Raw genomic sequence first — 21,677 nt, 5'->3', positions numbered from 1 at the left:
GTCTGAAAGTCCTCCTCTGAGCACAGCTTTTTGTCTTTTCTTGGACCAGCTTCATGCCCATGAATCAACTATTTTCTATTTTTTACATTTTCAAATAAATCAGTAAACTCGTCAGTTTACATTTTTAGACAGGACTGACTTGCAATAGCGCTCATGTAATGTTAAAAATGTATTGTAGAAAATACCTTTTAAGTACAAGAAATAAATTGGTTACATATACAGAATTTTAAAAATCTAATGGCTAAAGTGATGACCAGGTCTTGATTTGAGCTAGGGCTCAACACAGGAATCTATTTTGAACCTTGGAACATTTCAGGTAGTATTCGAAAACAGCAAATGCACAGAAAGACCAATATTCAACTGTGGTGTGTGTGTCCCCCCCCCCTGCCGCCGCCCCTTGCACAAATAGGACTTGACCCCTTTTTCCCTCTCCCCTGTAGTCTCCTGCATGCATTCAGAATCTGTTGTGGAGAGTTGGGGAACCCTCCAAAACAAAATATAGGGCCAAGGAGCTTTGATTTTGAAAAGAGGGAGCGTAAGTTCTATCATCATGCCTGCTGGCACAACATTAGATCTCACTCAATAAATTTATATCAATATTCACTGCTCTTAGTCTAGATTGGGGGCTGTGTTTTCATATTAAATAGTATAGCTGTCACTGTAGACTGAGCTGATACCACTCAGAAACCTAACCAGTGGTCCAATTACAAATTTGCAAAATGGAGCCAGTAATTTACTCTTCCACAGCACTTTTTTGACTAGGGACGGGCAACCATTCTTTTTAACGGCCACATTCCCTTGGTAATCTGTCATGGTCTCATAACAACTGCGGATGGGGCCACTCCCATGTATTTCTGTCCCCTCTTTTTCTCTTTCCAGGCTCTCTTCTTTCCGCCCAGTGAGCTACTGGAGGAGGAAATTGCAGAATGAACAAAAAGCAAGCATTTCCTTCCAAACAGTCTGAACTGATCACATGCAGACCATCTGAGAGAGCGCACCTTTGATAGAGCTATTCCTTGAACTATCAAGCCCCCAATTGCTAGCACAATGCAAATTACATTTTTATAAGCACATCACCACAAATGGCTATTTCTTAAGTTATCTGTGCAAAATTGAGCTTTGAAGTTGACCGAAAATCGGACAGAATGTCACAAATTTGCTTGTAAACATGAACTAAAAGTGATTTTCTAGTAAACAAGATTACTTGTTTATGCAGCTTTGCCATTCACTGCTTAATTTTATACAGAACATTAAACTTTTTTTTTTACTCTAAAGGCAAAGCCCAGAAAATTTAACAGTGACTCAAACTTAAGTCGCCAAATTCAGTCTTATTTTTTATAAAACTATATTTGTAGTTGACTACAAGTTGTCAGATCAAATGGTGTCATTACAGATTTATAAATTTTCAATTTTCACTTTGGCCAGAAACAGGCAAGGGGAGAGAGATGATAGTTTAATTTGTGAAATATTCTGGAAGAGAAATTACAATTCAATAAATTTCTTTCAACATCCCCATTGGCTATGTGGTGTTACTCCAGATAAAACAGTTTACATCTGCTTCCTGTGAACAAATAATTTTTTGCTACAGAATAGAAGCAGCTCGAACAATACAGTATTCTATAGGTTAGCATTCTTGCCGAAATAAGTTAGCAGTGGCTTCAAATGTTAAAATTAAGCCACAATTGCTGTAAATATGCAAAACAGGTTAGATCAGGGATATCTGCAATAACAACTAATATATGTATTCTTAATTAATCACTAATAAGGTCAACTTCATTGTTTGCACGTTACTGAAACAAGACCTCTTCAATATCCACCGGTTTGCTGAAGATGTTAAAGCGCTTGTCTGTGGCCAATCTCTTGGTAACATCCCGGAGAAACAATCGCAGTTCTCTCAGTGTGTTTTCTTCCTGGTCCTCCATTCGCTGCTTTTCTGCCTCTGACAGCTGGCGAGTAGAAAATGGTAGTGCAAGAGGAAGCACCTCCATATCAGAAAGAGCTTTAAAAATAAGAATAATCAAAAAGTCAGGCAAAATAGGCTTTTCAGATTACATCCTTGGAAAATTTCACACGACACAGTGAATTTCCTACTTTTTACCCTTATCAGACTTGATAATGCCAAGAACTCTGCACTCCTTATCTCAGCTCCGCACACCAAACTGAAGTAACCATCTTGTGGAGACTTTACTGCGAACAACGGCAGCCTGCTCAGCACCAGACACCTTTCCTTCAATAAGAGGGGTTGACAAGAGACAGGGCGGCAGGAATCTCAAGATCCTGCATGGCCTTCTATCACAGCTATCAGAAAGTTAGAGCCAGAGATATTTTTGGCTCCTTCAGTCTATAGGAAAGCACAACTAATGCCTGCCAAGTTGTAAGTCATCTCCACCGAAAGATGGGTTTCCTTTCAGTGCCAAAGAAAATGTTCCAAATCCCAAACCCCAATTAATCTGAAGCCACTACAAAAACTGTCTGCCTTCCCCCCTTAAGATTTACATACAGGCAAGCTTCTAGGAGGTTCTATAAGCAGGCTATGGGGGTAGGAGTAAAAATGTTTCTAGTGCAGGAAAATCCAAGACCACACTGGCAGAATCTAGTGATTGGCTGCTGTTTTGGGCAGCTCTCTAAATTTCAGCTCAGTTCATGCTTCCTTCTTTCTCTCAAAGCTGCTATCCGTTTCAAAGTCTTTACTGCTTTGAATATGGCTATCCCACAACTCTCAACAATTTTTCAATCCGTTTAGATATGAAGACTGTTATAAAAATATATAAATGGGTGCTCGTTGGCATACTGAGATGCTATTCTGGCAGCCTATTCAGCCCATTTATTGCCTTTAATTCTAACACGTTCAGGAAACCAACCAGCCTCCAGAATGTATGTTGAGGTAATAGCTGAGAGAAAAAAAATGGAGCTGAGGGAGTGTGGTGGAACTGGCCTGCTCAAGCAATTCTGTTAATTGTGGTTACTCTTCCTGCACCTTTCCCAGCTCTACAATACCATTTTGGAGCTGGGATGATCAGAACTGCATAGCGTTACACATATCGGAAAAGGCTAAGGTATGCGACCATTTAGCCATGGGGTTTGTTTTTGGTTTAGTGTTACAAATATGGCTGTACTCTATACTAATTACAACACCAGAATTTTTATTGTCTATGTCTTCTGTAATAATTCCTACTGTGGCATTCCTTTTTCACAGCTGCCACACGCTGAAGACATGCTTTCCACAGCTATCCAACACAACTCCCAAGAGTTCCTGGTGTCACTGCAAGGTCAAGACCCTATCAGTGTACATGGGAAGTTAAGATTTTATTTTCTCAAATGTGCATCACTTGACATTTATTTACATTGGGCTTCATCTGCCAGTTTGTTGCCCATTTCATTCAATTTGTTACTTTGCTTTTAGAGCTCTTCACAATCTTGGATTTTCACCAACCTGAATACTTTGGTGTCATATGCAAACTTAGCCACTTCTCTGCCCATCCTTAATTCCACATCATTCAATGAACATGTAACACCATGGTGTGGATGCAAATATTTATCCTATGCACCATCACCACCAACGACTGCTATTTCTAATCTTATTTCAAAATGAACACAAGGAGGGCTGCTTTCAGGTGGAAAATTACATACATTCTGGACTTTACAGAGAATTAACTTACCAATTTGTTTCCTTCTTGGAGGAGACATAGATGCTTGATTGAGGACAAGCTCTTGGAAAAATTTGCGCCTGTCTTCTTCACTAGGTCTCTGAATATAAAAAACCTCTTCATACTGGATTTTAAAGATACATTTCACCTACATAAAATCAATGAGAATTAGGCAGCTGAAAATCTCCTCGAGCTACTTAATCGAACAAAACAAGTAAATTTTACTACACCACCCCCTCCCACTACGTAAAATAGACAAAATGACCCTCATAATTTTACTGCCTGAAAACGAGGTAGCTAAATTGCACATGCCAATTTGGTTTGGTCCTAGCAAAAGCTAGTAATTGGTTGCATCCTCAGCAGGGAAGAAAAACACACACTAGGGTAAAAAACAGCATTGTTTCAATAGCATTTAACAAAAACAGCTAGTCTGACAATCACAGAGGGGGGGCTTGAGCCTAGCGGACCAAATAAGGCAGTGTCAGGGCAAGAAAAGAACATTGGACAGAAGCTCCAAATTAGAACGGGAAACATTTGCTTTCTTGTTTTAGGGAATTTTTCTAAAGTGTTGTCGTCAGTGGTACAACCACCTAGACAAAATTAATTTTGCAATGCCAGCTTCCAAATTTGATTTACGTTAGTAAGCAACATTATCCCAATCTAACGATACATACAACCAAGTTTCTTACTAACACGCAGTCCCCCATTCTTGCCACAGTACAAGTGGTTTGTTAAACAGCCTCAGGAATAAAAAGATGCTTCAGCATTGGGGTAGATGTTTCCCTCCAAGTGGACATCCCTACATGCACATTTCAAGTCCCTCTCTGATTCAGGTTCACTCTTCCCTACAATGATTCCACTTCTCAAGAAATCACGCCGTGCTCACCTCTTCAGGCAATTCACTATACATGGTTTCAGAGGTAGAGAGTAGAAATATAGGTGAGAATGATGGTATGTCTTGCAGCAAAGTTAGAAAAGTAGCTCTCACAGTTTCACTGACAGCTTCCCACCAATCGCCAATATGAGGCATGTAAACAATACTCGGTAGTGTTCTTCTTGCTTCACGAAAGATCTAATTTAAGAGAATACCAATGTTAAAATGATATTAAGAAAATAATTTTTAAAAAATTATTTGTATTTTAGGCACACAAACATTTAAGAATGTAGTATTTTCAACTGTATCTTTCTTAAAGGTTAGATGTAAATAGCTATTTTCCATATGCATTCACGTTAAGGCTCCAAATTATCTCGGTCTTGTCTTAGTAAAACTTCAAAGCATTGTTCTAATCATCTATCATCACAAAAATCACTAACTTGCATAAGAACATTAAACAGCACTTTTTTATTGCTTCTTCCGATTATTATTATTTTTTACTGGTATAATATTCTCAAACATTGCTTTCTCTCAATTTTGAAATGCCGCCGCTTAACTAAACTGAAATTAATGGTCGCTCTGCATCTTGCCAATAACTTCAGACATAGCATGGCGGCATGTTTCAAAATCGTCTCCATAACATATCATTCTGTGTTTTTCCTATACTTTAAATGGATATGAGACAGCAGGGTTGTGATTATAGATGACAGTTAACAATGAAATCTTTGGACTTAACAATTGCCAATTCTCTCCCCAATAATATTAAATATTCCATGTACAGCCATGGCTTTGGCTCAGAGAATGCTATGACAGAGCTTACATGTGCAGCCTAAAAATAAAGAACATTTAGAGAAGCTGAAGGTTTTCTGAAGTGTTTTTATAGAAGATATTGTTAGTTTCTGCAAAGTTGAGATTTAATCCAACCTCAACAGGTAAGTTAAAAGAGAACCCAGCGGTCTGGGAATAGGGAACTGACAGCCCTCCCCACTCAACCCACAGAATTCTCCCTCCCAGGTTTTAGGACTGAAAATACCTCTTGTTGGTGCCAAAGCTAAAATGCTTTTTACAAGTCTGTAAAAAGAAGGGTGGATGGAAGAAGAAAGGCAGCCCTGAAACTTAAAAAGTTTCTCACCCTGCAAGTGACGTAGCGATCTCACCGTTCAAGATAAATTGACAGCAATCTTAAACATTTTTAACAAATTCCACCAAGCTCAGTCTCTTTCTGACAGTTGGTGACTGGAAATGCTTTGTCTCAGACCAGAGAAGAAGCATGCTTAGCTCTAGCAGTGACGCTTCTTGCTTCAGCAGAAGTGTATTGTGGCACCTTAAGATTTCATTGCCGTTTAATTCTGTGGACTTGGGTAGAAAGGGAGATGGGTACAGGATTCCCTTTTAGTTGTCTGACACAGCTTTAACTGAGGCTTCTGCTTCACACAGAAACCCCTATCTGTGTCTCTAGGAACACTAAAAATTTCCCATCCACATGGTATGTTTGCAAAGAGGGATTCCTTATTGACATTTATTTCACTGAAATCTGATGGGAAACTTTCTGCGTGTGACATGTTGCGTCAAAGGTCAAAAGGGGTATAAAGGCAGACTAACCTGCGCGCATGATTCTTCAGGTGTTTTGGCACTGACTGAATAAAGTGCTGGCAGATCTAATCTGTGCACAGCAATTTTTTCGAGCGAGTGCAAAAGTGCTGGAGCAAGGTGCGAAGTCTGACCTGAATCCCTCTCTCCAGAAAGCAGTAATCTTGGCCGGTAAGAGGTGGGCTGATGGTAAGCTGACCTGAAACCAAAGTTAACATTTTAATTTTTTTTAGACCGGATCTGTTTTTACCATATATTTTTATATTTGCTATACACTGAGTATTGTTAAACGCTTCCTAGTGAGCAAGTTGAATGAATTATAGCAACACACCTGCAATTAGCATGCCCGACTCTCTAGCAGGGAGTTAAGTCAGCTTAGCAGAGGGGGTTTATCAGGTGTAGGGAAATGGGTGGCGGCAGGATGGCAAGAGAAGCAAGCATAAACAAAGAATCTTTATTGCTTGATTCTATAAATCTCTCTAGAAGAAAGGTTTAGGGTAAGAGTATACCAGAGCAAACCGAAGACCAGAGTAGTACCACAAATCACAAACTTATGCAGGCACTACAAGCAGCTATTCCTGTGTAAATCTTGATGATAAAGTTATCAGAACATCTACTCACATTGTAAAATGAAGGTAAGGTTTGTGTACAGCAGCTGATAAATGTTTCTTTGGTGATCCCGACTGGCAACTTGTCTCAAATATTGATGAAGCATGCTCATCTTCACTATCGTCCAAAATTAGACTAGTTGCATCTGTTCAATGAAAATTAAAGGCCAATTAATACGTTAGCTGACACCTCCCTCAAACGTCATGAAACGGGTGCTTAAAATGGATTTTGGCCAAGATAAAAGGAAGTTGTAATTAAAAGGGAGGAAACGAAACCTTTCACAAGAATACACTTAATATAATGCCCCATAGTCTACATCAAAACATTACTTTAAAACTGTTCTTGTTTTGTTTTCTAATCTGATACAAGACTGACTGGAGTGAAAAGATGGAAATACCTTCTCTTTTGTCAGCCTGGCTGAACTCGGCATGAGGAAACACTTTATGTAAAATTGCCAGAATGTCATTGAAGGTTCTTTCCAAAAGTGGCCTTATGATGGGAGATAGTGCATGCCCTGAAGACATTACGGCACGTTGAGAGGCAGGCACAATATTCTGCATTGCATGGTAAAAATCTTGTGCGCTGAGAACTATTGAAGAGACGTCTAGCTGCAGTTTCTGGCTACTGACGTAGATCTGAGGATAGCGCCGTCGCAGGGCAATCAAGGCAGCCTCAGTGCAAAGTGCTTTTATGTCGGCTCCACAATACCCTAGGGCACAGGAAAGAAGAAAGAAAACATACAAAGGTTCCATAAAGCAGCACCAATGTTTTGCATATGTCAAGCACCCGCCTGAAGCCGAAAGCAGCCAGCAGCATTCTGTCAGATTCATTCACAGTGCATTTAGTAATATGTGCAGCTTTAATATAAATCAAACCACCTGCTGGCAACTGAAGAAGCAAATGTTAAAACTCTCTCTTAAGAATAACCAAGCCTCTGAAAAAAATTCATTGCAGAAGAACCTATGAGACAAAGGCAAGTGTAAATACATTACTGTTTGACATTACCCGAGTGGTGTATGGACCTCAGGCATGCAGGAACACTATGTAAGCAAATATCCAATCTCAGGAGGATTGGAACTAAGAAATAAAGCCTTCATTGAGGTAGAAAAAGTCAAGTCCTCGTGAAAAGACAGGAAGCACTTGCTGCATCTGCTGAAGACTCACTAGAAACAATGTTGGGTCTGGCTTTCAGGGAAGAAACCTTCCATGCATTGAGGAATTCCTGCTCTCTCCTTCCATGGAAAGTAAACTGACCATCATGATTAAGGAGATTGGGAAACAATCTCTGTGCTGGTATCCAGGTTTTCCACATCATTCTTTGAACAGCCAAAACTACTGTGATCCTGCCTTATAGACAGCTGTGCTATTCAGGACATTTCTACAAGATTCAGTACAGAATGCTCTATATTATGAGTGGTCACTCTGTGTATTTGCTGAACTTAGCTCCTAATGAAATCAGTGTAGCTTTACTTAGTCAATATTAATGTCAGTGGCATGTAAGTGCTACTAACATACTCTGCATATGACTGTAAGTTTTGTTCTTGCAAAATGTTGCCTGCCTGTGAAAACGTTTAGCTGATGTGTCTAAAGTTATACAGTAAATTGTTAGGGAAATTTGGTGCAGCTGAAGAAGGGACATGGGTGATTCAGTTGGCGCGACCCTCGCTCTCTCCCTTCCCCAAGAAAATTGGCCACCCTGCTCTACAGCAGTCAGAAAGTGTATTCAAAATTATTTGCTCATACAAATATAACAGATACATAAGCATAATTTCTAAAGTACCAAGAAAAATTATTTTGTCTGAAACATCATACAGTTAATTGGGGGGGGGGGGCTCACTTCCTATGGCAAGCAATCCCTGTCCTGTTAAGCATTTACAACTGCTTACTAGGAGGTTCCTGTCCTCATATTTACAGTCTCCATGCTTCCACCATGATACTGACGTTGCCTTTGATAAGCAGTTTTAAAATGCATTGCGGTGTTAGCGATAGCTAACCATCAGTAAGAGTTTTTAGCAGCATCTCAGTTGCATGAAAAGTAGCTCAACAGCAATGCAGTATGACCCCCCCCCCAGCACCTAAACACCCCGATTTTTTTGCATTCCCAGGAACTCACCAAAACAATGTATTGAGTACCTAGTGGAATACACTTAATGCTAATCTCATGATTTACCATAACAAGGACAGGCACAAGACTGGAAGCTTCTGCTTTTGATTAGCTGCTCCTGCTTAGAATCTTCTTGGTAAAAGAAAGACACTGTGGCTGCTGTTGTCCATTGTCACACAGAGTAGTTATAGCCTCTTCCATCAGCATTATTCTGTGACTGAACATGCTATCTAGGCTAGCCAGAGCCAATGAGAAGATGTGTTGCCTATTGTCTCTGAGCAAGGCATTATCTGGTTTGCCTCTTGAAAACATGAACTGTTCCTTACCTAAAACACAATCCACATTAAAATGCCCATTCTGCTTTCTTACATAGGTTGTTCCGGGAGGTGAGGGGAGAGCTACTTACTACTTAAAAGGAACATCACTGGACTAAATCAACTTAGGGCCTGTGCACAAACTTAAGTTTGGAGCTTTAATTTGTTTATTTTCTATATTAAAACATTGACAGTTCTCCTAGTTCCCTAAGGAAAATAAACTGGCTTATCTTGGAAAAGATTGCAGTTAATTATTCCACCATTACTGTTTGTAGCTGCATCACCCTAGATGTATTATGATCTAGAGCGTACAGAAATAGATTCCCTATGCAATTTGCTTCAAACATATTAAAACCAAAAAAAATATTCAGCTCAGCTTACTGGAGTACAAGGTCACCACTGCCAGTAGGAGACTAATTAAAAATATTCTTAAAAGGTGTTCATAAAGTGACAGGGAACAGTTTCAATTTAACAAACAAACAAAAAAAACACCCCTGTGTGCTAGTTTGAGGTCTTAATTTGAATTATGTCTAACAATTCTTAGATAGGCATGTTTTGGACGCCTTATGCTATTATGGGATATTGGGCTTGGCGTACCCATTACAAACATGGTCCAATCAACTGCTTTCTAAATAATCGTATAGGCTACAATAGAGAAAGTTGGATCTCATTACTCTTATGAGTTATTGAGAAGAATCTCACATTGGAAGACAAACAAATTTTACATATTTTAAACCAGAAGAGTATTCATATATGGTTATGAGAGAGAGATCTCGTAAGATAAGGAAGTAAAATAGTGAGAGAAGTTGGACAAAACAGATTAAGAATAGGGACATTGTTTTAGATCTCTAGTGACCAATTATTTCAATGGGGAAGTGCAAGGTTCAAAGGCTGGTTGTGAGTATTCATTGGGATATGAATATGTGAGAGTATTTATTGGGATATATATATCTCACATCAATCAGAAATATAGGTAATCTAGAACACTGGTCTTCAGGACCCACTTGTGGGCTGCAGCCTGATGCAAAGTATGTCACAACAGGAGTACTACCACCTTGCAAATATAAGGTAAGATTAAGAAATGGGTCCCCAAAGGCATGTTTGTGCTAAAAGCGGATTCTGGGTCTGAAAAAGTTGAAGATAGCTGCCCTAAAAGAATCATTACATGGAGTCTGAACATGGAGCCTAAATGGTAACCTGATCATGTGTAGAAATTTATTGACAAAAAGCATATCATGCAATGTGGAAATTTTCAAAGATGACTTTGGGTGGGGGGATGGACAGAAGGCAAATAGAAATATAGACGACATCTGCACAGAGAACGGTATGTAATGTAGAAAGACATATTTTAAAACATTAAAAGTGTAATCAGTTTTGCACAGAGCATAAAGACAACAGTGCAAAAGAGCCACTGGAACACCCAAACCTTGTGCCAATTAAATCTATTTCAAACGATTTGGCTATGACCAAATTGCTAAGTGGCCCAATTCAGATGTCTTATTTCAAACCTCCAAACCATAGTTTGGTAAACTGAACAGCGAACACGCTCTGGACATTACATTCTACATTCCCTGCCCTCACCATGACAATTTCCTCATTCACTTCCTAATTTCTTCCAAGAAGATTTCTGCTAAGAAATCCAAAAACAAGCAAACCTCTAAACCATGGTTTGAAACAATAGTTTGGTGGGCTATGAAAACATGGTTTTCAGGCAATTGTGGTTAGCACATATGACATAATTAGCCTAATTCAGGCATCGTAGAAAGGGTATAGTGGGGTGGGGGAGATTATCATACGAAAGCACCAGATGAAAAAGCTAATAATAGGAGCACTTGTAAGATCATGGCATGTTTCAAGTCATCCAACTCATCCAGCTTTGGAGGATGAACTGAATATTACTTCACTTTGGTGCTTATTAAGAATAGCACTGAATGCTTTCACTCTGAAAAAGTTGCCTAAAGTGGAACAGAATAGAAGCTGAGACATCTTGACTCAATAAAGAATCTTAAAAATCTTAAAGGAGGAACAGAGAATGACAGCCAAGCTATATGAGAAGAATAAAGGCCGTCTAGGCAGTTATATTTATGGAGTGGTTAGTATTTCTTTGGTGGCAAGTACACATAAAAACACAAAAAGAATCTTCTCTTCTTCTTTGACAATCACTCGTAGCTGAGTAAGATTGTCTTCCATAAACACGGTTTTAACAATGAGTCCGTAAGTGACTGTGGAGGCCAATTCTGGATCCACATGTCCTTCCACAGTGGGGACATTGGTTTCCGGGCAGGAGTTGATCAGTGTGTGGATTTGCCAAGCGTGCCTTCCTCTTAGCACGTTTCTCCCTTGCGTCCTGAGTTTGAGTGTCTTCAAAGCCCATGACACTTTTGGTAAAGGCTGTTCTCCAACTGGAGCGCTCACAGGCCAGTGTTTCCCAGTTGTCAGTGTTTATACTACATTTTTAAAGATTTGTCTTGAGACAGTCTTTAAACCTCTTTTGTTGACCACCAGCATTACGCTTTCCATTTTAAAGTTTGGAAGAGTAGTTGCTTTGGAAGATGATCATCAGGCATCTGCACAACATGACCAGTCCAACGAAGTTGATGTTGAAGAATCATTGTTTCAACACTGGTGATCTTTGCTTCTTCCAGTACACTGATATTAGTTCGCCTATCTTCCCAAGTGATGTGTAAAAAAAATTTGGAGACACCATTGATGGAATCTTTCGAGGAGTTGGAGATGGCATTTATAAGTGGTCCATATCTCAGTACATGCTGGCAGTACAATAGCTTTGTAAATAAGCATTTTGGTTTCCCTGCAAATGTCCTGGTCCTCAAACACGCTGCACTTCAATCAGGAGAAAGCCGCACTCACAGAGTTTAGGCGATGCTGGATTTCAGCATCAATGTTGGCCATTGTGGAAAGATAACTGCCTAGGTAGGAGAAGTGATCAACATTTTCCAACGTTACACCACTGAGTTGGAATGCCAGGGTGAGAAAGCACCTTTTCAAAAGTAATTCACATCTTCAAGTGGGATATAAGAGCAGTATGTAAAATTACAAACACCCCAAATAAATAAAATCCAAATATCAGAATTCCATAATGATCAGCTTTGTATGCTACTTAATTCCATTTTCATTTACGACCTACTGGAGGGAAGGAGGGCTGCATTGATGAAGTTGAGAGCTAACATAAGCTTCAAGGGTTAGATCATAGCAGCTTCTAGGACCTATTGTGTGCCACACCACACTGAAATATAGAGAGGCATAATGGCATTACACAGGATGAAGCAGATGTTCTCAGAAACTAGAATAACTGAAGTAAACTGAAGCTATGCGTTAAAAAGAATTGACAACATTGTTCTCAAGTGGAAGGTGGGGGGGAATGAGATTTTAATTCAACACATGAACATGCACTAAAAAACAAGCCTATCGAGGCAAAAATATTTACGTCTAGCTTTGGTACCAAATTAAGAAAGATCAATTCCAACATAAGCTATTGCACACTGGAGCAACCAGACTGATTATCTATATTTTAATCTATTTTAAGTGCAGAAGTGTTTATTGATTGCTTAGTTCGAAAAAAGGCACAGATGATATTCACATGCAGTGAATACGCCTGAATGATACCACAAACAGATTAGAGGAACATTTCAGTTGAAGATACCTGTACTATGAAAATTAATGTCTATAAATTAATTATTAAATAAAATTTAGAGGTAACTTGAGTGATTTCTATTTGAAGTGTAAAATTCTGGAATAATTTCTTGAGAACCGTTGGGCAAGTAATAAATCCTGCTTTCAAAAGAGCTGGGTACAGAAATTGAAACATAATTTATAAATTTATTCTAAAGGCTTGTTTGTGACCAAATCCATGCAGGAACATTTTTTCCTCGTGCCAAACTGATTAAAAACCCACAGTGTTACTGCAGCTTTCATTAAAATGTATGGCTTGATTGACTTGCATGAGCCATTTTAGAGCTATGCCCTCTGAAGAACCCGTTTTGACAGCAGCTTAGCAGGGCTAGGATTATGCTGGGTTAATTTGCTGAAAGACACTGATAGGTCCAGGGCTTGATAATGTATTTTGATCCCTTCCAGTCTGATCCCTATCTCAACTACTTTTATTGGTCTTCAGACAGATTGCCACTTGATTACTTCTGCTTTATTTTGACAGAATTGGCTTTTTAAATGTTTTCACACAAATTTGCATTTATTTTTCTTGAAACTGGATTATTTTTCTTAAATGTCCCACATAAAAATTCTGAAGTGCAAGCTTAAAAAACAAACAAAACAAAACAAAAACCCAAATCAAACTCCACTTATAACCAAAGTATGTTAGCCTCAAGAAACCAACCCTGATGACTACAGGACCTGTAATTCAAAATCTCAAAACAAATCTAAGCACTAAGATGTCTAAGCCTAATGCTAGTGAATGCTCCCAATCCATGACTGCTGAGCAAAATTGTTTTCAGATAATTCTGTTATCATTTTCTTCTTTATGCTATCAAAGTTGGGAGAGTTCTGTCTTTAAGATAACCCACAAGGGGTGAACTGCAAAGTGTTTAGCAACTGCATCAAATTAAGGGCTAAGCAAACATGTGTTTAAATGGTCCCAATGAATTTTCAAAATGCTGAATAAATAGGCTACACATTCTAAGCCCTTTTGAGAAAAAAATGAGACAACCTCTTTGCAAATGATAGGAACTAGATTTCTTGTCTAACTTGATCTGCCACCACAGCTTTCAAGTTTCACATCTAACAATTGCACTGCAATTGGATTTAAAATATAGATCTAATTTCAGAGGAAAAAGCAGAGCATAAGCTCTGGGATATTTTTCCCATTTAATTAAACAGATTTTCCCTTCAAATCCAATTGGTTACACCACAGTAAAGGGCACGTTTTCTTATAAGATATCCAAGCCATGTCGTTGCAATCTTAGTATTTTTTCAAATAGAAATATGGTCACAACATGAAGGGACCAAAATTCTATTTTGTTATCATCTACCTTCTACTAAATGGTTTTTGCAGAATCTCTAGAAGAATCTACGTGAAATGGGGTTTGGCACATGCTTTCTTACACCAGGCAAAGCTTAATTTGTCATTTGCTGGATATTTTGTTTTCTTCTCACCAGAAGATGTTGGGGTCTTTGCAGATCAAAAGTGGAGGAATGCTGCTTCGAAGATAGATGTTCCTGTGGATGAAGAGGATAATTCGGATGTACAGTAGCTGACTGAATGGATGGTGTTCAATTTAAAATTTTTACTGTTTTGATGTGGTAGACCCAGTGACCTGATGTTGTGGTTTTCCTAAAAATTGTTGACTAGCAGCGTAAGATGGACAGAAGATGAAAAATTGTTTGGAAGAGGCTATGGTTATTTGTTTAGGGTTGATTTATTATGTTAACACATCTCACTTTTTCTAACCTACTGATTTTATAGTATAGTTGCTAGTATGGCAAGGCTTATTTTTATCTTGAAAAGCCAATCTACTACTCAGTATTTCATGTCTGGTGCTCCATAGTATGTTTCAGATATCCAGTGTCCAACTTTAGAGAAAGAAATACCTATTCTGTAACTAGCATACTCTTAAAAGTCTTGAGGATTCTTAGCTCAGTTGCCTTCCAAAAACCATTTCAATAATAAAAAAGACAGAACTCTTTAGCATCCACACATGTAGGGAAACAAATTGGGTTTTTTCTATTTTATTTGTAATATAAAAAGAGCTGCCATTGTCCTCTGGAAGACCAGTATCCCATAAGCTGGGTAGCTTTGCATGTTCAGTCCTATAAAGGGATAATCAATCATGCCAAAGTTTTCGACATATAAACTGTCTTATAAAGGATCTGCGTTGGTAACAGGAAACATCAGTTAAGATAGTATATGAGCAATAAATTAGTATGTATTTCAATTTTCTAATATGTTTTAACAGTACAAATGTACATAATTTAATAAGCGCACATTAAGGATTCTTACAAAGTAAAGAAAAAACCTTTCAAGAGCAAAGACATCTAAAGTGAAAGCACTAATATAATACCACTCACCGACACATTTTTCCGCTAATTCTCCTAAAAAATGATCAGACAATTTTGGGTTCCAGTCCCTGGTATGTATTTGGAATATGTGCTTTCTTGCCTTGGAAAGAAAGAATAAATTCAGTATTAAGAGCTGCATCACAATATATCAAACCTATCACTTGCATGAACAAGTGAATCAACTAACTTAAATATACACACACACCCCTTATTATTATTTATTAACACACTTTTATATACCTTTTGACTCTTACAGGCCAGATCCACCATTAGTTTTAGAAGGGGAAAAAATACAATACACAATTAACAGATTTAAATCAAAACATTAAAACCAAGAACAGCGGAGTATAAATCTTCATTGCGAAATTAAAAGCTGCTTAAAGTCAGTTGAAATGTACAATGCTTTTATTCCCAGCCCAAAAGTCTTCAGGGGGTGGGACCAGTCTAACCTCTCTAGATACAGGATTCCATAACAGAGATGCTGCCACAGAAAAGACATTATCTTGTGTCCCAACCAGATCCTTTATTGTGTTGGGGAAAGGAAGTGGTGCTCTTCTCAGAGTTGATCAATTTAAGTTAATGGAGATGACTAACTTCGGCTCATGATCTCAACCTATGAACAGGTTCACACGTGATCTGGTGGCTGCAGATTGCACCAGCCACAGTGGGTGAACACTGGACAGCCCAACACAGCGCTCGTTGCGGTAATCTACCCAGAAGGTGACCAATGCATGTAATACTGCGGCCAGATCCAACTTCTCCAGGAAGAGATGCAGCCAGTGACTCAGACAAGGCACTCTTGGTCTTAGAAGTTACCTGAACATCAGGAGCCCCCCTCCCCAAGCTGACCCTGAACCTTTATAGGAATTTACAAGTATCCAGGACAAGCTGCATTCTCAGTCCTGAATTAGCCCATCTACTGGCCAAAACCATCTCTGCCTTGTCTAGACAAAGGCTCAACTTGTTAGCCCGCATTCTGTCTTCACTGCTTCCAGGCAACATTGCACAGCTTTCACAGTCTCCTTGGCATTAATTGACAGGGAGAGATAGGTATTATTGGCCTATTGATAACCAGGGGTCAGCAAACTTTTTCAGCAGGGAGCTGGTCCACTGTCCCTCAGACCTTGTGGGGAGCTGGACTATATTTGGGGGGGGGATGATGCAAGAGAACCACGAGCCCCGGTGGCCGCTTACCTGTGTCTTGCGAGCGGCAGGGGCTGGCGGCGGCGGAGGGACGATGAGCGGCGCGCGAAAGAGCTCTGGAGAGGGGCTGCTTAAAATGGCAGCTGCTCAAGCGCTGCTGCTGCTGCTGGCACCAACAAAGCCCAGCCCCCTTCCTCCTCTAGGCAGGGCAGGGAGAAGCCAGGAGGGAGGAGGGAGGAGGCACCGCCGCTGTGTGAGCAAGAGGGAGGGAGAGGGAAAGAACGTGCACGCTGGCGATTCCCGGACCGTCCGCAGACCGGCTCCAGAAGGCAATTGGGCCTGATCCAGCTCGCAGCCCTTAGTTTGCCAACCCATGGATAAGACCCAATCCCTAGATCAGTGGTGGTGAACCTATGGAACGTGTGCCAGAGGGGGCACTCAGAGCCCTCTCTGCAGGCACGTGCGCCCTTGCCCCAGCACAGAGCCATCAGAAGGCAAGGACGGTGCGTCGAGTCCTCAGCTCAACTTGGCCAGCCAGAGCGCCATGTGCGCGGCGGGTCAGAGCAGGAAACTGTGCGGCAGGAGTGGGATGTGATGCCCGTCAGGGCACCAACTCTCCAAAACGGGGGTCACAGCTATTCTTTGGCCCAATTGTTCAGTGCGCCCAACTGCACGGAGGCTTCTGGAGCATATTGTGGCAATTAGTATTTTGCGTGAGCGGGTTGCGAAATAGCACCGGCAATGATTATGGTGGGCCCTCAGTTTTGGGAGCTGCACAAGCAGGACAGTAAAGAGCCGAAATCCCCGAACTGGCCTGTCTGCTGCAGCGCCTTTAGGACTCCTTTTGCTCAGCACAGGATGCCCAGACTGAGAAGGCGCCCTCGTGGCCAGGGAGGCGCAAAGGGAAGGGCAGGGTGGGGCATCGGTCTCATTCGGATACACGACACCATCCCCAAGCAGGCGCTCATGTTGTTGTCAGAGGTTGGGTATGGATCATGGGATTTGTGTCTGAGTAGAAGCGCCTCAGATGGGGCGTTGGGGGGCGCAAAACGGAGCCACAACCTCCAGGGCGCACGTTTTCCCTTGGGGAGCTTCCGCTGTGGGTGGGGAGGGCGCAGCGCTCTGCACACGCTCAGAGGCGTGCTGCTGCGTTGGTGGGCCGCCGACAGTTCTGAGCAGCCGCCTTCCTCCTGCTGCTGCTGTTGCAGGGTTGAGGCTTTACACACCCTGCATAGAGGCCGGTCGGGGCTCGGCAAGGGAGCAGGTCTAGCACATGGGGCCCTGGGGCCCTTTTAGGAAACAGCGGCACGATGAGGGGGACGGCGTGATTGGGGGCGCCACTCTGCATGTGCTCAGAGGGCCACACCAAGAACGCTTGCTTGCTTGGGCTGGAGCTTAAAAGCGGGGAATTCTTAAAGTGTGGAATTCTCTGCCAAATAATTTTAAGTCAGAGAAAGCACTTGGGATTGCTCTCCTTACTTTGTTTGGATCATCTTAATGCAAACTTTTACCTTTCAATAAAAAGTTGTTTGTATCATTGAAAGCTCTGTTATTGTGTTCTTCTTTTAAGACAAAAGATGTTAATGTATGAGTTGTTTTTTTCTAAACTAAAACCTCAGTATTCAGGTTAAACTGCCTTGTTGGCACTTTGCGATAAATACAGTAAGTGGGTTTTGGGTTGCAGTCTGGGCACTCGGTCTCTAAAAGTTTCGCCATCACTGCCCTAGATTGTCTCTCCAAGCTCACTTTTGCTCCCAAAGTAACTGAAATCTTGGGATGATTATATAAAGAATTTCACAGTCAAATTGGTTACTTTATGCCCTCTCATTTAATCCAAACTAATTATGTGCTTCCCCATTTAATTTTTAACATGCAGTTTATTACTGCAGAAAAATACCACGAACATGATTATTCAGGCAGTATAATAGAAAGCTAATACTTCAAAGGACGACTTCAATAAAGATAAGTTAATGCAAAAGAATATAGGAGAATATAATTCTGGAAAAATAAAAATAAAATGTTGCTAGCTATTTCTATTAAGATGTACACCCGTTCATATCGGGAAGAAGTGAACTATATTTATTCTCAGACAAAAGCTGAGTATAAGAATGCTGGCATGAAGAAAGCCATGAACTTTTATTGATATGGTTTACCTACAGAGCTTTTTTTCAAATGTAATATAAGAAGACTATCTGGCACTACTAGGTTCTCTTAGTTCAAAAAATTTGCTTACATGAGAGCCTGTCCTACCATTAGGCAGATGAGGGAGCTCCCTCAAACTTTGGAAGGGCAGCAAACTGTTACCGTTACTGTTTACTGACCTGCAACAGGCATCAAAATGTCTCTGGTCAGTCCTGGTTTACCTATTTGAATTTGTATCATTTAATGCTGACTTATTTGCTGTATTATGTATTGTGCTTTCAATTAGCTTCTAATGTTGCCCTGGGCTCTTGAGAGGAAGGGTGGGATATAAGAAATAAAACAACAACTTCACATTCTTACCTTTTGATCAGGCAGGCTAAAAAGAAATTCCCTGTCAAAACGACCAGGTCTCCTGAGTGCTGGATCTATAGAATCAAGTCTGTTTGTAGCACCAATGACAACGATTTCTCCTCTGTTGTCTAATCCATCCATGAGAGCAAGTAGAGTAGACACTATAGAGCTAAAACAACATTTCAACCGCATTTTTAGGGAGAACGTTCAAAATATGTAAATACAGTCATTAAAAATGTTTTTAACCATCCCAGATAAAAGACATGGATAACCATGACATGTGTGGCAAAACCAAATTAAGCCATTCAAAAATGGAAGGGTTCCTTCTTTCCTTAGAAGATTTGACAGAGATATCCTGCTGGCAGAAAGGGGAAAGCAATTCAGAATCATTCTCTTGTAAAATACTCCCCTTTTTTGCTGGGTCCCCCAACCCTCTGCAGAAGATTTTCAGAGGGTACGAATTTTTTCGTTGTGAAGGAAAGTCAGAAAAATCATTGTCGGCTCCTTCTACCAGCAGGAGAGTCCAGAGTCAAACACTGCTTGTGGTAGATTGGATCCCAGCCAAGGTTAGCAACACTATAGTTATGAACACTATAGTGAAGCACTTGAAATGAACAATCATTTTTGGTGTTGCTCATAGACGAGGCCTAAGTATGCAAGTGATAAGCATTCGATCCCAAAAGGCATAATAATTCTGAATATGTCTTCTCCCAAAGTTATGTTGTATCCCATTATTGAACAAAGAGTTTCTTTTATGCCCTGACAATGCTCCACAGAGAAGCAACGTAAAGAGCAATCCTTAACCTGTTTCTGTTTGATCCTTGCCCACCTACACAAAGTCTGGAGAAAACCATTTTTTGTTGTTGTTCAATCTCTCCCAAATAAAAAAGAAGGAAAAGCTTTCTCTTTACTGTCATAGCCAAAGAGATATACCAGCTATCTTTTGCCTATCACTACAGCTGCAGGGCGAATTTCCAATCCATTGACAGCCACATTTGAGCCCCACAGCCCTTTCCCCCATATAAAGTACCACTGATAAGCATCCAGGGAGCACACCCGCATCACTTTGTGCACAATTCCTGTATCAATTATACATCAGTGATCAAATAAGTTGCTAGATTTAAAATGAGGCTTATCCTGCAGAAGCTAACAAAAATAATTTTGTTCACAGGAAATAAAAGTTGGGGTGGGGGGAATCCAGTTAAACCATTTAGAATGTTCTCCTGACAATCTGCTTACTACTAGTTTCCATGTTACATTTTCTTTATCATATTCACTGACCTAAATATTTATGGGTGGTATTCAACGAAGTGCTTCCACTAGCACAAGAACCTTTGGCTGCATAACAGAATTTCCCCTCCCTCTCCTCTCCCTGCAAACCCCTTAAATCTGTTCTGACGTGTCCCCCAACCCTCCACAGAAGATCTGTGGAAGGCACAGGGAGTGTGCAGGAAAACACAACTGTGCAAGTGGAAATCCTTGTGCTTGACAAAGCCCTTATCTGAATCCAGCCCTATACACTTAATATGAAAAGGTGTTGGATCTACCATTGTGTGAACAACGAAACTGTTGGCCAACACAAGATATCCAGAAGTAATACACTAGGATTACCTGTGAATCTGGTCCTGCCTGCTAGAACGGACTGGGGCCAATCCATCAATTTCATCAAAAAAGATTATGGATGGCCTCATCAGGTATGCCTGGTGAGCAACAAACAGTATTAGTTAAAAAAGCACAAGAAAAGCATTTGTTTATAATGCCAAGAACTAAGCCTACCTGTACCTTTAATTAATGTCTAACTTGAACTGCTGTCCTTCTGGGAAAACCTTCTGGTCACAAATCTAAAGTTCACCAACTAAAGGTGTTCACCGATCAAATGCATTTTACTAAATGGCAACAGCAATAATAGTACAGATTCAGGATGTTGTTAAAAGAGGGGGAAATAAACAGGTTGTTTCTCACATTCTGCAAGATTACTTTCATAAGTCTACCTCCTGTCTCATGCCAGTCATGCAAGTACCATTAAATATTTTCTTTTTGTGAGAGCCAAGATTCACTTTCAACAGTTCCATCTGCTTGGAGGGAATTGTAATTGTTGGTCTATGTTCCATATAAGATGGCCCAGGGTATCACTGAAGCAGGCAAATCAGAAGTGCAACCCTTCCAGTGTTCAGCTGAGAAGTATGAACTGTCAGGGTAACGTCCCTCATCTTCTAATTCAAGGTAAAAAGAAGCTGCAGCAAGTTTTTTGCTCAAACAACCTGCTCCTATTTCTTTCCAAGCAGGTACACCCAACCAATCCAACAAAAAGAAATGTTTGATGAACACACTATAAAAAGAGAACAAGCCTCAAATTCTAATTTACACAAAGCATGCTTTGTCCTCTTGTACGTTTCTATTCTAGGAATTCACCCAAGTGATCTTGTTATTTTAGTATTCTAAGAAAAACCCGATATCTTACTTAAACTATTTCTAACAAAATCTGACAATTATAGAGTTTGATCTTAATTTTCACTCTGCTCATGGAAAAACTGCTTCTGTTCATGGGAAGACCCCTTTCATAAACAGAAGATCCTGCATTTTATGTAGCAAGAAATTAGGCTCCATTCCATACTGCTGAGTTCCATCGGTATATTGAATATGCTAGTGAACAAAAGCTTTAGACAATCTAGATACTATATTGTTTCCTTTGTATCTTTTTATATCATCTGCCAACACGGTGCAATTAAGCACTGCTATAAAGAAACTAGGGATATGAGAAATTATGCCTGTTTTGATTTTCACAGAGTGAAAGCAATTGTAGGGGGAGGATGTGTCCCAAAGTAAACTTAAGGCTGAAATCCTATCATTACTTTATTAGGAGTAAGCCCCAT

The 21,677-nt window shown here is 40.2% G+C and overlaps 1 protein-coding gene across 5 annotated transcripts in view; it reads right to left on the bottom strand.

The window, feature by feature from the left end:
• Window positions 1–21,677, bottom strand: part of ATAD2B (ATPase family AAA domain containing 2B) — a 57,875-nt gene that overhangs the window by 14,378 nt on the left and 21,820 nt on the right. For 3 of the 5 annotated variants that reach the window (XM_053380846.1, XM_053380848.1, XM_053380851.1), the window contains exons 13-21: window positions 20,416–20,504; window positions 18,814–18,973; window positions 15,178–15,268; window positions 7,118–7,429; window positions 6,733–6,865; window positions 6,124–6,310; window positions 4,534–4,719; window positions 3,660–3,795; window positions 1,803–1,999 (exon numbers count right to left, since the gene is read on the bottom strand). In XM_053380846.1, the coding sequence (XP_053236821.1) occupies window positions 1,803–1,999; window positions 3,660–3,795; window positions 4,534–4,719; window positions 6,124–6,310; window positions 6,733–6,865; window positions 7,118–7,429; window positions 15,178–15,268; window positions 18,814–18,973; window positions 20,416–20,504 (1,491 nt within the window). The remainder of the gene's footprint in view (window positions 1–1,802; window positions 2,000–3,659; window positions 3,796–4,533; window positions 4,720–6,123; window positions 6,311–6,732; window positions 6,866–7,117; window positions 7,430–15,177; window positions 15,269–18,813; window positions 18,974–20,415; window positions 20,505–21,677) is intronic. The other 2 variants (XM_053380849.1, XM_053380850.1) reach the window with 1 other exon arrangement.

The sequence above is a fragment of the Podarcis raffonei genome, chromosome 3 (assembly GCF_027172205.1).
Source record: "Podarcis raffonei isolate rPodRaf1 chromosome 3, rPodRaf1.pri, whole genome shotgun sequence".
In the NCBI taxonomy this organism is placed as follows: Eukaryota; Metazoa; Chordata; class Lepidosauria; order Squamata; family Lacertidae; genus Podarcis; species Podarcis raffonei.
This window is presented reverse-complemented; position numbering and strand designations above follow the sequence as displayed.